The sequence below is a fragment of the Kryptolebias marmoratus genome, linkage group LG2, assembly GCF_001649575.2.
Source record: "Kryptolebias marmoratus isolate JLee-2015 linkage group LG2, ASM164957v2, whole genome shotgun sequence".
In the NCBI taxonomy this organism is placed as follows: domain Eukaryota; kingdom Metazoa; phylum Chordata; class Actinopteri; order Cyprinodontiformes; family Rivulidae; genus Kryptolebias; species Kryptolebias marmoratus.
Window position 1 is genome coordinate 3,763,370 of NC_051431.1, and position 17,801 is coordinate 3,781,170.

Genomic DNA, 17,801 nt, shown 5'->3' on the forward strand with positions numbered 1-17,801 from the left:
CAGGAAGGTGTATTTAGGGTGTCAATACTCCTGATAAACCCATTAGAATTAGAAGACTCTGCTCGTCTGCTAATTTGTAAAACCACTACAACCAATCGGAGCTACCACAGCTGCGGCGGCGTCTCACATGTAGCTTTTAATTAGCCTCCTTCTCCAACCAGCCTCCACCTGCAGCAGCTGACTTCTGTTCTATCACTTGTTGTCTCCAACAGTCTGTGCCTTGATTGAGGCATTGCTGTTTCTTGGCATACGGTTTTTATTCCAATCATTTGCAACTGGAAATATTTTTAAGTAAAGATCTAGAGATGCTGCTTGAATTACATTTTTCTTAATTTATATAATGTTAAAACACAACCCAAAGCGTAAATTTTATATTTGCCTAGTATATCATCCTTTGTGGCCGTGCAGTTAAAAAAACAGGGGCTCAAAATGTGACATGTTTGTTTTTGTGTTTAACCAGTCTTAAAAAAAGGGGATTTATTGTTTATTTTTTTTACTTTAGATTTTGTGAAAAACAGATAAATTTGATTTCTGAGATTTGTCTACCACTCCAAGCCCATTTCACCACCTCTGTTTTCATGAAAGTACATAAAAGATTATTTCTAAGGGTCAGAATTTTTCATTGCCACTCTTAGTCTTTCCAGTAATGACTTGTTTGTGCTTGCAAGTAGCAGCCTTTGAAAAATAAAAGCAAAAAAAAAAAACAAAACCGAAATGTAAGTTGGTCGACTGACACATGTTTTCTCATTATTGTTTCTTTGTTTCATTTAGAACAACTGAGAGAGATGATGTCATTATTATTCCTCATGCATGTCAAATAATTTTTAAATGAACTGACTTAAGTTTAGGTCTTCATTATTGATAGCACAGACAGCAGCCTTTGAATTTATCATAGCTGTCACAATGTATGAGCCAGCCACAATAAGGTAAAATAATTAAAGCTACTGTAACTGTCTCCTAGCAACCATGCTGCTTCGTCCACAGAGACCTGCACTTACTGGTTTATCTTCTCTTTTGTTTGTTTCGAAGTAAAGCATCACAATGCTGCAGGTTGAGAAATGTGCTTGCAGTTAACAGGGCATCAGGTTAGATCATTTCTGGCTTCTTCACTGTTTGAAACACTATCTGCTGATGCAATCTGGTGCCGTCAGCAAGTGAATGCATGATGATTTTGGGCTGGCTTGTTTGTGTGTGTGTGTGTGTGTGTGTGTGTGTGTAACACCTGCAAATATGCTCAACAGTGAATAAGAATTTGTGTAATTCAGAAATGTTATTCATTTTGACTTTGTTTATCTATCAACTGCTGTGGCACATGAGCAAACAAAATCAAACGCCAACTCCTTCCAGTTACAGTGAATGTTTTGTTGCCATCTTAATTATTGCCCACCTCCAGAGGTGAAGCAGAAACAAAAAGTAAAGCTCCTAAAGTAATTATTGGATGAACATCTAAAAACGAATAACTTTTAAGCCACGACAACTAAGCAAACACAAAAATGTCTATAATTAAGCCAGTTTTGAATATGCTGAGCTAAAATGTTAGTGTCAGTAGCTGAGAGTCATTCCAAACACATCTGAACGCTAAATGATTGCGCAGAATCTGATAATAAAACCTTCCCAATAACTACTGAAGTCAACTTTGTCTGACTGTTAACAAAATATCCAATGAACCACTGGATTGGTCTTAATGACATTCTCAAAAAGTAACCCTTTATTCTACAACTAATTACCATTTTAAAATGGTCCCACTGCCAAATGACCTTAAAAAATCTCAAAATAGCTGCAATTTGACAGATATTGTGCTAAGATTTGGCGTGGTATTAGCTGAACGTTGTCCCCAATACATACTTCAATCAGAACACGTCGGGAAACATGTTTGCTTAAAACCTTAGAGTTAACAGTTGGAGTCAGCCCTGGCTGTCTGTTAGCAAAATATCTCAAACCACTGAACAGGTTTCAATAATACTCTCAGAAAGTTATCACTGGCTTCCCATCTGCAACTGATTAAATTTTGAAGGCAACACAATTCAAGATGGCCACCACAGCTAACCGACCTTAGCAAACACAAAAACGGCTTCATCTCAGTTAGTTATTGAGCTAAAAATCTGGTGTGATAGTAGCTGGTCGTTCATAACACATACTCCAAGTATTAACACATCGTGCAATACTGGTGGCGAGTGATATGCATTCTTTTAAGGACTGCTTGCACTTTAAAATAATACATTTTTAGTTGTACTTTGACTCCACTAAAATAAAAAGAATTAAATTAGAGAACACTGACTGCAACAAACACTTTGTCTCGTGCCTCGAGCCATGTGAACCGCCTACAGATTTATCTGCTTCATGGATTGCCTTAGAGACCAGTCTAACCAGACTAGCAACACAATCATTTCCACCTCCTTCCATCCCACTTTTGCTATATGTTTATGAGGAAGATCTCAAGTGAAGTGGTGTAGAGAAGTGTGTTTGTGTGTGATACAGGGATTCCTCCCAGCTCTCGTGGGGTTCAGATGACACATCGAAGCACAATCTTTTAGATAAGAGCGTGTTTTGCTCTGCTACCAATCAGGGTTGATGAGAGGTCTAATCACTTGAGAAGCACATATTAAATATTTGTGAATGTTCAGGAAAAAAGCTGTTTTACATTAAGTATCTTCCATACTCGGCACTGTTTTGGTAAATACTACAACAAATAGTGACTTTAGATAAAGTGTTTCATCATGTTTCTGAAATGTTAATGCAAATGACTCATGCAGCCAAATCTCTAAAGATTTCTCAGCAAATCATACTGTATTTAATGCAAAGACTCGAGAAAAATGAGGTGAAAAAACAACTGATTAAAAAAACTTTATAAATAGTTCTTTTGCTGGTACTTTAATAGATATTTTATAAGATTATTTAAGCACTTGAATGGCTGAATGTTGTCTCACACAACCCATTCTGTTTCTGTTGCCCCAAAAAACTGCACATCTGTTACTGTTTTTGAAAAGAACTTGGGAAAAAAAATTCTGCTTTAATCAAATATTCTTCACAGCAGCAAGAGGGAAGTCAAAAGACGGCCAAGACCAAAGAGGGAAGCAGGAAAGGGAACCATGTGGATCGTATAGAGGGGAGTCAATGCATGTAAAGGAGGGGGGATGAACGAGGGTTGGAGAGCGTCGGTCTGTGTACCTTGAGGCCAAAGTCTGAGGGGAAAAGGCCTACAATGGCATGCGTTAGTGTGAGCTAGGCTGGATGGTTGCATACTCGACAAGGTCCCCAGGGCCAGTTTGAGCAGAGCTTCGTGGGCTTGGAGACGAGGCCAAAGCTGCAGTATCCAGCTCCGCATACTGGACATCACTGTCCTTGTGGCCAGAGTTCTGGAGACAAGAGAGGCGAAAGGTATGTGAGGAAGTGAGGCAACCAAATAATGACAGAGTGAGAGAGATAGATAACCTGACAGAGAGAAGGGATGGAGACGAATGAGGGAAATGTTGACTGAAGGTCGGACTGGGACATTTCGAGCAGCCATTAGAGAGCGGGGCAAGGGAAAAATGGAACATACACAAAAAAATGCACAAGAATGATTTAAAATGACAAGCCAACAAACGGATGAAACCAGAACACACAAATCAAATCTAAGTGTTATTAAAAAATGAGGACACTGTCAGTTTTCACTGTGCACGTCAACATTTTTACATTATTTTAAATTAAAAAACTGTTTAATGAAAGTATTTGCATGTGCAACAGAAAACAAGTAATACATTTGCAGCCAGATGTGCCAGTAGCATAATGTGCGATTCTCCGAAATTTTTGCAACGTATAAAGTTCAGGGGTATGAAAAATTCAATTAAACACAACAAAATGCTGTAACTAAACAAGTTGACTGGGTGCATCTTAAATGGGTGAATTATAGTGAATACATGTCTGTACAATCTTCTAAACCACAAGGACTGTAATTTATGTGTCCTCGTTGCTGTTGAGTTCAGAGATCGTGGCTGTAACCACGGATACTATGCAACACATGGAGATGTGCCCAGAAGCACTTTAATGGACACGGAGGAATGATTCAGTCGTCTGACATATCAGCGTGAACGTAAACACAACGAAAAAAAAACCAATCATTTACCCAACATCTGATCACTGAGCACAAATACAAGTCCAGTGGTTGAATAACTGATTGAGTTGTTGAAAATTTGGCCAAGTTAATGATAGAGCAAATCATCCTAATGAGGTAATCAAAACAAATGCAGATAAATTTGTTGCTACCCTTACAGCTCAGTAAAACAACGCTTCATTTCTTGTGAAAAGTGATTCAGTTAAAAGCAGTTCTCTGATGTATATCTGCATGCCTTCAGTCTGTGATAAAGTAAACAAAATGATTTGTTTATTTTGTAAAAATATGCTAAAATAGTATCGGCAGATTTGTTGTTACCCTTAAAGAGAAGATTGCATTATAGTCATGTTTCAAACTAAGTGTTCAACCTTAATTAGTACCACAGGTGCCTTTAAACCTTTCTTCAGCCTGTTTAAAGAGAACAAACATCCTCTGGTTAGTTTTAAAAGTTGTGTTCACTACACTGTACATAGAGCAGAAAAAGCAAAGGCGAGAGCGATTCGAGGAGCTCAAAAAAGACATTATAGATATAATACCAACCTTCCAGGGCGTGGACGCAAGAGAAAATGTGAATATATGTACTGGCAAGCCCTAAAATTTCTGAGACTGATAAACTGGAGCTTTTTGGCCTTCTTTTATTATTATTATTATTATTATTACGGAAGGATACCAACCAGTTTATCTGTGTCTGTAAGTAATGACACTGTTTAACAGTCACAACATATATCTCATATTGTTCTTGTCTAAAAATAAATAAAAGAATCCAAAAGTCTGACAATCACTGACTAAACACTAAGAGAATTAACTTAAATGTGTAAGGAACCTAATTTCAACATAAATTTATGAAATTAGGTTTCTGATGTCTGTTTTTAAATCTAAGCACTGAAAGATGATTCTTTCTCCTTTTTAAATAAAAGTAATAGACTTCACAGAGATGACAGTTACAAACACAGTTCGCATATAACTTTAGGTAAAACAAACAGTGGATTTGCTTTCACAGAGGAAGATAAATAGTAATCAGGCTAAATTTGTGTTTGTACTTCAAACAACCTCAAATTACAGGTGAAAGATGACGGGGATCAAAAGATAATGGATAAAGCTCTCATTTTGAAGTCTACGGATTGTAAATAATATCTTTCTTTTGTTTATATGAGCAAAAACAACTGCATAACAAATACCAGCTCAATAAAATAGGCACCAAAAATGAATGAAGAAAAATAATTAACTATATTATTTGTGTAGATGGAACTTTACTGGAAATGTCTGTTTGGAAATCAAAGTTTTTCAGCTGGAGGTTTTATTTATTTTTTTGTTGTTGTGTTTTTTCAGACAGTGCAAAACCAAAGAAAATATCTTTATCACATGATAAACTTGAGAAAATCTATTTAGATGCATCCTCTGTTTCGTTTCCCAGACCCTTTTTTCGTTGTTGTTTCACAAACAACTTTTTAATGTGTTTTATTGTCTCACTGGATTTACTTGAGACCAGTTGGAGAAACAACTTCCAGAACAGAATAACTGTTAACAATAAAAAAACAATGTGAAAAAAAATTCTGTTGTCTGTGAGTTGCTAAGTCTGCAAATTAAAGTAAGACAGTTTCAATAGTTTTTCAAAAGAAAAGCTGTATGCACACTGAACTATGTGATAAAGAAGTGGAAAAATAATGCAAGCATGTGTGCAAATACAGCAACCTTCTCTAGAATTTTATATAAAAGGTCTTTTTAAAACTTGGTTGTATGAATGAGTTTTTTAAAGACAAAAAATAAAACATCAAATGAGTTTTGAAATGTACTTGTGTCCGCATGGATTGAGCAAGACATGTGCCAGGAAAGTATTGCAATGTGACATTTTTAATAAACTACAACAAAGTACAATGTTGCCGTTTTATCCTGTATCTTTTTTTCCCTCCTTTGACTCATGCACCAGCCAGTCTTGCATCACCTATCTATGCCTTTTTGAACAAATGCACAACAAAGTTTGGGGTAAGATCTGGTTTTAGACACGTGCACGACATCATGAAACAAAAGTGTTTCTTTTGGGGGCACAATATGTTAGTTAATTATCAGTACTAGATAACAAAGTCCTGCAGAAAAATATTCTTGCTGTGCCACAAATGTGAATGTGATGGACTCCTGTGCAGGTTAATTCTTGAGGCACATACAGGCAGATGATGAAACATGATACAACTAAGGAACAGAGCCGAAATAAATTCAAAGATGCCAGACAAAGACTAATGGGTGCTGACATCAACAATCTGAAAAGAAGTAACTGAAAACCAAAAACTATGTGCACCGAGGGGAAGTGAATACAAAATGGCTGCAGTAGAACTGATCAGAAACAGGAAACTTAACCAAAACCCCAAATCGATATACTCCAACACAACAAAACAGGAAGCAGGGTTCAGAACGGAGAAATAACTTCTACTTCAAATTACAGAACACAAATACAGAAAACAAGGTCATTTAATAAAACAAGAAACAGAAGCCACAGCCACAGCCTTATATATTACTGTTTCCCTCTAAAGCAGTGATGACTTTGATACATTTTCTTTGGCTATCTTTGTGCATTAAAGCCATTTGGTTATGTTTAGGATGTTTAATACTAGAAAAGGCATAAAAAAGTTTGAAAGTTAAATGTAATATTTAAGTATCCTGCACTTTCCTTTATGTCACATGGTGGCAATGATGCCAGGCTTTTATGGTCGGGAAATATAAATGATTTGTGATCGGGGTGTTTGGAAACCCAACACAGCTCCAGTTTCTGCTGGAGAGCAGGCTGCACTGGGTCTATGTCTATCCAAACACGGAGAGAAAACTTTGCGTATCAGATGAGTTCAGCCAATAATTACTTTCTGAAAGTTTCAGTAAATTCTAGTGGTTGATGAGATGTTTTGCCAAAAGACAGACCGGATGGTTGCCAACAGGTAATACGAACGTGTGATTCCATGTGTGATTCTCAGCTACTACCACACTACGTTTTAGCTCAATATATGTGAAATTGACTGAGCTATAACTACTTTTTGTATTTTTTAAGTTCAGTTGGCTGTGGCGGCCATCTTGAAGCGGTTTGACTCCAAAAGGTAATCAGCTGCAGCTGGTCACCCAATGATTATGTTCTGTGAGTTTCATTATAATTTATCCAGTGGTTCATGACAGACATGCATAGTTGACTCCAATAGTTAGTTAAAAATTAAACTATGTTCTGGGAATGACTTTTAGCTACTAGCATGACAGATTTTTGCTCAATATCTGTAAAATTGTCAATTATTGTGGTAACCATCTTGCTCAAGGTTGACTCTAAAAGTTAACCAGTTTTAGATGTACACTGAATTATTACCTTATGAGAGTTTCCTTAACTGGTTCATGAGAGCCTAATGCTACAAATTAATAAACGCAAACAAGAGTAAAAACATTATCGCATTTCGCCTTCAGCAGCAGGCGATAACATTCGCTTTTACTAAACTCACTAAAATATGAACATCTGTTAATACTGTCAAAATCTGTTTTTCCTGGTAAGGAAATCAAAGGAGCAAGAAGAAGTGAGGTTGGCCAAGACTGGGGAGTCCTTTGGGACGATACCAGCTATACATCGCAACATGTTTTATTTTCATCTGAGAAAAAAATCCCAGAGAAATGACTGGAGCTTCTGCAGAATGTTTTGTTAATAATTAAAATCCACTTTGCAATCTCACTGTTGCCTCAGTCTCTGCACCCACTGGATGTTTAAATGTGGAATATTTGTCATGACCAGAGTGCAATCAGGGAGAAAATTACAGCCACGTCGCCTTCAAAATGTGCAGATAGTGTTTTTCCCCTCGAGAATCATCATTAGTAACACTCAGATCCCAGCAGCTGTCAATGCATGTCTCCCACAAATAGTGTTTTGAAAACCTCACTGATATCCAATCCATCTTAAGTGCAGCCCTAAACTTTAATTTGAGTGGAATGTTATGAGTGATAAGAGATTAATCTGAGCAAGATCTACCCTCAGTGACAACAGATTATCAGGAATTAAACCTCCGGTTCCTTTGTGCATTGAATTGAAGATGATATTTTAATACTCTTGAATGGCTACACAGATAATCAAAATAAACACGCCTAAGGAAAAAAAAAAAATGTAACTTTATTCCTGCAGGTTTACGAGTGCCGAGCCGCTTGTAAAATGCATAATCTTTTCCAAATCATAACAAGCTTGGCTAGGAGACCAGTAAATAAAGCTCAACATATGCACCTTATCAGGAACGTAAAGCATAAAAACTTGGAACTTGCTTTTGATTTTCTCAAGTGATGTTCAACAATATGTCATTAAAGAAAAGCAGAGGTTAGTCTTTGAATTATTCATACATTAAAGGCCTAGCATTCCTTGAAGGAATGCATATCGCCCGCTGCCTTTCACTAAAATCATCTTATGTTGAGAAATGACAAAGTTGTTGTTTGGTCAAGCTTTGCAAATGAGGTTATGTGCAATCTTGTGTGATATTACAAGGTGTCACGCTCAAAGTATAGGTTGGGAATGACTCTCAGCTGCTATTATATCAGATTTTAGCTCAGTATCTGTAAATTAGAATGCGTTATAGCTGCTTTATGTTGGCTAATATTTATTACTTGCAGCCGCCATCTAGAATTCGATTGACTCCCAAAGTTAATCACTTGTAAATGTACTTCCAATGACGATTTCCTGAAAGTTTTATTAAAATTTTATTCAGTGGTTGGAGATATTTTGGTAACAGACAGACACACAAACACACACCCAGGTAAAAACATTATTTTTCACCTTTCGGCAGGGGGCAATAAATATCTAACTGAAAAAAACTGAAAAAACTGAAAAAAATAAATGATTCAAGGTTCAAGATTAAAGACTCCGTTTAAGACTCGTTATGCAACCAATAAACTCCACCACCTTGAAGCAACTCCCAGCAAACAACAAGCTATCCACGAATGAATAAATAATCACGTCATGAAAATAAAAAGTATTTTTCATGGTGGAGAGCGGAGTATGAATTCAGTCTCACACCCTGAGGAAGGAAACTGCTCCCAAGTTTGTCAATACAACAACAGCAGAATAAGCAGGCTTTGGCTGCAGAGAGATAGCTCACACTCACTCGTTACTGATTTTCCTTTAGGGGTAGTGTAACATTTATCTTCTAAAGTATCTGAGAGAAGTACAGTTGTTTCTCAACTTCCTATATATTTATAAGACATTTTATTACACTAAGTTTATGAGCAGGGGCTTAAAAGTCAGGAAGGAATTTGGAACAATGTGGGTTTCAGGATGTTGGACCGGGAATCTTGACTTTTGTGTACTGGGAAAGAAAGGGATCATTCCTAATATTCCTTGTTGGTCAACACCCTGACAGTTTGATGTCAGACAGTTCAGTTCGCACACCACACATAAGATTTCTGTATCACATCAAACAGGGGTGGGGGTTATAATCTGTTTTTAGATGCATCACATCATGTACATGGACAATTCTGAAAAACATATCAAATTTCAAAAATCCATTTTGTTACTGTTAATCTGTGCTGCCACTTTAAGAGTAAGCAGACATTTTCTGTACACAGCTGTTTGTTCTGGTGAAGTTGCTGTAGCTGCTTTAATAAAAACATTTATCTGTCTGTTTTCACATCTTTTGTTTCTTTGCTGAGTCCTAAATAATATGCCTGTAAATAATAGCATACCATGAAATGCTAACAAATTTGATTTACGTAAAAGTTTTCACAGATAAACACGATACCAATCATGTTAGTTTTTATATGGTGTTTTCCATAATAAGGCATCATCTGTGGTCTTTTTTTTATTGCACAGCTTGCAAAACTGTATTTCAGGCCATGCACATTATTTCATTACCCACATCACACCTAACTTAGCAGCTGCCCCCGTGTTTATAATTTCATTAACTACAGTACACTTTTGAAATGACAATATGGAGATTTGGACCAGGGTTTTTAATATTTATCTTTTATCATCAACATATTTTCTGGCAGAGGAGAGCTCTTGTGCAGGTGTCAAAATACAGCTCTTGCACTCTGGAGACAAGCTGAAGACACCCGTGTCAAAATAAGCAAGGGATTGAGACACTCACAGCTATTTTGAGAGAAAATTTGTTGTGCAATTTTTTCAAGAACATTTAACATGCAAGTAATGACACACCAAGCCTCTGTGACTCAAGCAAGGAAACTGAGAACCACAAGACATTTTGCGAGACATCCTAAAAACTTCCTCATGAATGCTGTTCACCAACGAGTTGCCAGTAGCCACAGCCAAGTGAGATACTAATTTAAGTTGTGTTGGATTCTGAATGATTGTTCCAGCTGAATGAATTCTGTTTTCTCTTTGTTCACATACCACACACAAGACGATGCATTCACCTATGTTGTTCAAAAACTAAGATTCAAGCCAAAGCAAATAAATATTTCTGCATTCTTAAGCATCTGTGCCACTGAGGGAGGCTAAGCATGGTTAGCAGAGACATCAAAGACAAGGCAAACACTTAATAATCAACAGTTAACTCGTAGGGGCGGTGATGTACTTCAGACCATCATACTGCACTCAGTTGCAAGGCAAACCCACGAGTAATTACAGCATGGGATTACATGGGATGAAGGAGAGGTGAGGCAGAGGGCAGAGGGCGTGGTTTGGGGTCAGAACAAAAGACGGAAAGAGAAGATGCTGGCCAGCCAACAGAAGACGAGAGGCACTGATGATGATGAGGTGAGGAGCTCAGACAAAGCATCCTGGGGGATTTACTGGTTAGCTCAACAGCAGGAAAGCAAATATAAAGAGAGCCTCACTGACTCCATGACAGCTTTCAACACCTCAGAGCATGATAATAACAGAAGCTTTTACCAACAACAACAACTGGCTAAACAAAACAGCTGAGATGACCCTTTCATAGCGACGCGACCACAAACCTGCTTGATCCGTCGGTACTCACCGGCTTATCAGTGAAGGGGGTCGACTCGGAGGGGGCCATGTCATAATAGGGAGGCTGAAGAGGAAGCTTCTGCATCTCTTCTTCCTTGTCAAGATGAACCACCTGCAAGAAACACCAAGAGCTCAGCGTGACAGCAGCTCCTCTGCAGGTTGACTCTGTAATTAGTCCATCGTTGAAACTGCCACGTTTTTGTTGCAGACATCAGTTCAAAGCAACAACAAAGCCGCAGCAGCAAAACATCATGTTAACACTTTTTGACTTCTTTTGCTCACATTAGTTTTTTGGTGCTAATGAGCAGAAACTGACATCATTAATCTGAAATCTAACTACAGCTTGACAGCAGTTTAAACTTTGACTGCTAATGTTGAACTCTTTATGAACACCAGCGTTATTTTGTCCAATTATTCACCCCCACATCACACAGACATATGATGCAAACGTTTGAAACAGCAGAGCAGAAATGCTGAAGGAACTGCACAGCTGAAGAAAGCTTCACAACATACGCAGAAGGATTTTTTTTCATACTTAAAGGGGAAATTTGATTGAAAAAAACATACGTCACACATTAGTTGGAGCTTGGACAACCCAGATTTTTTAGATGATATGTATTCAATCTATAATCATTCCAAGTAAATGAGCATCTTTGTACTATAAAATATAAGTTAATAGCATAAAACAACTTTTAACAATAGCACAAACTTGGAAATAGTCTTATAATGAATTAATTAATGAATGACATTTTGGTACTTACACAGATATTTTGGTCAAACGAAAACTGTGTTAGAATTTGGATTCTTGCAAAAACAAAAATCTCTCTGAAAGGGTTATTTGTTTTAACCATTGCTGTAAATAAATTTGTAGTCTGCAGGATTCAAGCTAAATTGTAGTCTAGAAGTCTTGGATGCAGTGAGCTTGAATAAAAACTGCTTTAAGCCTTAAACATTTCAGATTATTTTTTTTAAGTGGAAACATGGCTTTATCTTTATGAAATATAAAGAAGTCTTAGTTTTTGAACATAGTTTCATATCATTAAATAATAAATTTAGTGATGATGATGATTAAACATAGTAATAGTTAAATAATAATAATAAGTTGAGGTCTCCTTCACATTGGATGGAAACCCTGCTATGCTCTTCAAAACCTTTGCATTCAATTGTGGCTGCATTGTAGCAAATCTGGAAAACCCCTTTCAGTGTGATTAGAATAGAAAAGAACATCTTTATTGATTCCCTGAGAGAAACTGGTTAATCATGGTACTGCTCCACTCTTCATATTTATCAAACAGCTTTTTTCCACTTCCCCTAGATCCTCAACATCACCCTCACCATCAACCATGTATGCTCACAATCACACCAAGCCCCGGCTGTGACCCTCTTGGATCACATCAGGATGCAGCAACGACCTTGAAGATCAAGCCACACTATGATGATTTTACCACAGTTATCACATCTGTGCTAAGTTGTTTCCATGACTTTGTCACAATCACAGTTGTAGCGTAGGAATTAGACCAGTATGACCAGTCTTGGCTTCTTGATGACCAAGCTATCCTGGTGCACATGGGCACTGTGTTGAAAGGAACTTTCACAAAAACAGTTCTGTGAAATGGTTTCAAACACCACTCCATGTCTAAGCTGCCTCTGACTGTTCATAAGCCACTAATTGAACCACGGTCTACATCAGTGGTCTCCAATCCTGGTTCTCGAGGGCCTCCATCCTGCAGGTTTTACTTGATCCTCTGCTCCAACACACCTGATTTGAATCAATGGGTGATTAACAGGCTTCTGCAGAAGATGAAGAGGTGATTTAACCTCTGAATCAGGTGTGTTGGAGCAGGGAAACAAGGAAAACATGCAGGATAGTGGCCCTCAAGGACCAGGATTGGAGACCCCTGGTATACATAGACGTGAGTTTTCAGAAATAAAGTGAGCTTCACAGCAGAAAAAGAGGCGTGGGGCAGAACTCAGCTGTGTTGATGTGGAGCACGACACATCAAATGTGAAACAGATGTCTCCCATGCCACTTTTAAAACATGATGATTTAACAGTTTTTGAGCAATTCTCTTTGTGGTTAACTAAATGCAAAGTTGCTGTGCATCATCATAGATCTTCTCTGATTACTGTTGTTTAGGTTTTTAAATCCCACAGCTGGGTGATTTCACAAACATGTCATCACTACATCCCGTCGTCGAGCCAGAAAACGTAGCTTAGCTTTTCACATGTCAGCTGTTATTGCTCTATTACTGGCTTGGTGACACAAAGGCACAATAGCAGCAAGATGACTTCAACCCCCCCATGCCACCTCAGTCCATTCAGAAATCGCACTGAGACAGCCAGTCTGCTTGAAGCGTTTTGTGAAAGTGCCTATAGATGCCCAGCAATGGCTCCCACCACCCTCCTCCACGCTTCACCCAGGACTCTCACTGTCACCACAATAATAAAGATGAAGGTTGAAAGAGTGAGAAAGAATCTGAGTACAAATGCAAGTGTTTTTGACTGATGAAGACTATTTTAAATATACTGCAATTTATAGTAACTTATATCGAAACAATATTTGATGAAAACTGTTTAAACTGGCAGTTTTCAAACCTGAGCTGCCCACACTTTTTAAGTTATTAGAATTTATATATTACCAAAAATCTTGTAAAATTCTTCAGTACATTTTGGCTGTCATCGTCACTTCTGATTGTTTCTTTTTTTGTTCTTGAGGTCTTTTTTTATTTAACAAAGATCAGATGCTTATAATTCTTATCTGTTTCTTTTTGTTTGTGTTGTGATAAATTGTTATGCGCTCAAATTTCATTATAATTGCATACATGGCTATATAAATCCTTGAGAAACTGCACAATAAATGGATCTTTGAGCTTCTATTTTGCAAACAAAATCATTTTAAAAGATAACATGTCACATGACAGCCACCTTTGTGGTTGCGCCAATATAAAAGTTGGGGTTAAGTCAGATATTTGTAGCTGTATCTTTAGAATTCAACCTTTAGTTGTTTCATCTGTGGTCACGCAGAAGCAGTATGTGTACAGAGAGGCACAGGATTTTCTTTTCCAACACGCTGTCCATTGTAAATTTACCCCACAGTGAAACACTAATGGATCTTTCACCTTGCAGAGTTTGAGGCCTCTGACAGAGAAGGGCTTTTTAAGGGTTTTTAAGGCGGTATACTCACAACAGGCTCCCAATGAACATCATGACAGGAGGGCGTTAATTATTATTCTAACAGCTCCCAAAACTTCGGCTGAATAATTGTCTGAACTTTGTCGTGAAAAGCAAAATGAATTGAATGAAATAAGTCAAAGTAACAAAGAACAATAAAGTTCTCAAAAAAAAAGTGAGTCATATAATAGTATTTGAACAATACATTTTCACTCCACAACAATGTGCTGTTCAATTTAAGGGATCAAAAGGCTGCCTGATGCCCTTTGATTCTCTTTTTCTTCCAGTCAGCAGTAGCTGTTGAACTCCAGTCAATACACACTTGGGTACTGGGAACCTTTTTTCTCGTCAAAAGGTGAAGAATTAAATGCCTGAGTGGTCATACAGGGAGCCGAGCCACCAGACTTCAGATGCAATTAGACTGAGGTAAGACTTGTTCAAACAATAAATGCTTTGGCCTTCTGGATGGATGTCGGCCATTTGGCTCTCAGAGCAGCATACATTCAAGCCGGTTACATGGTTTCTGCATCAGGTAAACATATTTCACTTCGGGTCAGCTGAGCCAAGGCTCCTCATGCATGAGCACACCATCCATCTAAAGTTTTTCTGTTCCACTGAAACCTTGCAGGGCTAGATAATGGCTTTCTGTTCATTGTCTGCTTTATCTAACAAAGTTTTTTAAATGGGAGATTAATCCGGAGGCATATTTGTTGTTGTTCATAGCCAAAGAAATCATAAATGTTTAGGCTGCCTGCACTCAGCAGCAGAGGTAGTGTCATGAACAAGATTAATGCCACACAGGCTTCACAGTCAAAAAAGAAATGAAAACACAGAAACCATAAATTTCGACTAAGGTCCTAGCATTCCTTGAAGGAATGCACATCACCCATAGCCTCTAAAACACATGCCAGAGATTTAGATTAAGATCGTCTTAGCTTCATAGAGTTTAACTGTTTTGGTCGAACCTTGAAAATAAGGTTATGTGCAAGCTTGTGCAATACTGCAAGATGTCACAGTATGTGTTGTGAATGACTCTCAGCTTCTGGCACAACACATTTTAGCTCAATATTTGTAAAACTGATTGCTTTATAGCCATTTTCAGTTGGCTAATAATGTTTTTAGCGGCCATCTTGAGCTGAACAGGCTCCAAAAGATGACTTCAAATAACTGACAGCAAAATTTTAAACAACACTCTTTTTACCATTAAATACCTATTAGTCCTCAGAGTCTGTGTTAGAGATCAGTCTTTGCTACCACATCAATTATAAGTAAATATGTGTAAAACCCACTGAGTTATAGTCATTTCTGTGCTGTTTTTTAGGTTCAGTGAGCTGTGGTAACCATCTGAAATTGAGCTGCCAATGATTTTCTTACAATTTCATGAAAATCTGTCCAGTGGTCTGGCTATTTTGATAACACTCACATACACACAGAGACATGGGCAAAAATAAAACCATTCACCTTCACCTTTCATTGGCGGGCAACACGGAAGTATTATTCTAGTAAACACAGATGTTGATAATTTGGCTGACACTAATAAAATACTGAAGCTGCCAAAGATTTCAACTCTGCTGAGTCATCAAACTGTTTGTGCTGAGACCAAGCGGCAGCATCTAAAGTTTTCAGTTTTTTAATTTCAAAACGTATGACTTAGTGTTGAAACCTTCATTGTAAATTTAAAGGCAATTAATCAAACTGTATGTCAACACAACATTAAATCTGTTGACAGGTGAGGTGAATAACATTAATCTTGGCTTCTCACACTCATCTTGATCTTCTTTTGATATGTAACACCAACTTAAATATTGTTGTCTGATGGTTCTTAAACCCGAATTGCCATTTTTTCTGGAGCCGTGGCGTAACAGACTGATGGAAGGAGAAGTTTGCTGGTAGCTGTAGATGGATCTACATCATTAGATTTTTTTTAGGAAAGTTGTTGCAATGTGGTGATTTAGTGGGCATGCTAAATACCTATAAAATACAGTCAAGATTTGTCTATGGCTTTGCAAAAAAAAGATAAAGTTTTTCAAAGAACGACTTGCAGTAGTTCAAAAAGTACAGTGAGCAATAATTAGAACTGTGTCATTACAAGTTGCCTGGTGGCTGTGCAGATGCTGATTATCTCAGTGTCATTTAAGGAAACTGCTCATCAGGATGACTGACAGGCTTTCGGGCAGGAAATTGCCCAGCTGAGCAGTGGATGGTACGAATAAAAAGGATTTCTTTCTCTAATTTGTCATTTAAAGGTTTTACCCAGATAATGTCTTAATTTGTTTTGGAAATGTGTGAATCCGACAGTTTTACTGAGACTCTGGTTAAATGCGTGTTAATGATGCAGCCATTGTTTCATTATTCTTCTTTCATGCAGAATATGTGTAACAATAAACACTGGAAATGTTTTTTTACTCTATTATCTGATTTAATTTTGGTCCAGTGATCTATGCCTCGCTTATGTTAAATAATATGAGAGTTTTTACATCACTGGCTATTGTTCACCCAAAATGTATCAAATATGTCATTAACCTGCTGAAAATATTTTCATTTTAAGGCAACAAAACATTCCATACTAGGTTTTGAGATGTATGTCATAGCTTTACCTTTCTTTGAATCACTGAAGAGGAATTAGATAACTTGCTCAACTATTTATGCACAACTGTTCTGCAGGGAGGGAACATTTCATGTACTTTCCCTTTTCTACATTATTCAGAGACCAGGTGTCCAGCTGTTTGACTTTATGAGTCAAAGTATCATAAAACTCTTCAAATACCTGCTTTCCAAAATGACAGTCAAATATCTAAATTTTGATGGTCTTTTGTCCACTATTTATTACCAAGTAGGGAGTATTCCAAATAACGACAAGGCTAAATCAAATTTAAAGCAAATTTATTGAAACACCTGCAAGTTTAGCATTCTTTCTATATGTATGAAATCTACCATACTCTCTGAGAAGTACCATACAGCACTTTCATTTTATGTTGTAGATGAAACAATAGCAAGGAGTTTTAAAGGCCACAGGGAAGGTTGATTTGAAACCAGGACGACCTTCTGAAAATACTGTTTTGGACAAAAACTTTAAATAAGTAAACTTTATTATGGTCTATCATTTGGCAAAGCAGAGCATGTCCCATATTACCTATACAGTGTTAACAAGCTGTTCTAATTTCATGATAGCCTGTCAGTCCAGCTTGTTTGGTGGCCAGAGTGATGAGCCAAGCCCCAGGAGATGGTAGTAACACCCCCCCACTCCCACACTTCTGTGAAAAGGGACTGTTATTTCCAGAGAAAGGTACACAGTACAACAAAAAAAGAAAACATGATCCTGAATCTGTAGTATCTAGATCTAACCATGTTACAATCACAGAAAGCAAACATGTTTAAAATCCTGTATTTATTCTTTTCTTACCACTATCTCCTGTTCTCAAAGATGACGTTTGTGGGTCTTTATAAGTTATAAAATACATGAAGAAACATCTGAGTGATCATAATGACCTTAAAATTTATCCAACATAACAAAGCTGCTAATTTACTTTTCCCTGTTGTGGTTGAGTTTACATGTGAAAGGATTGCCCATCGAAGACAGACTATACTCACACATTTTTAATGGCACAAGTG

The 17,801-nt window shown here is 37.4% G+C and overlaps 1 protein-coding gene across 4 annotated transcripts in view; it reads right to left on the reverse strand.

The window, feature by feature from the left end:
• The window catches only part of nectin1b (nectin cell adhesion molecule 1b), a 181,758-nt gene that overhangs the window by 18,189 nt on the left and 145,768 nt on the right, over positions 1 to 17,801 (reverse strand). For 2 of the 4 annotated variants that reach the window (XM_017416377.3, XM_017416378.3), the window contains one exon: positions 11,029 to 11,130. In XM_017416377.3, the coding sequence (XP_017271866.1) occupies positions 11,029 to 11,130 (102 nt within the window). Of the gene's footprint in view, positions 1 to 3,168; positions 3,357 to 11,028; positions 11,131 to 17,801 lie in introns of all 4 variants that reach the window. The other 2 variants (XM_017416380.3, XM_017416379.3) reach the window with 2 other exon arrangements.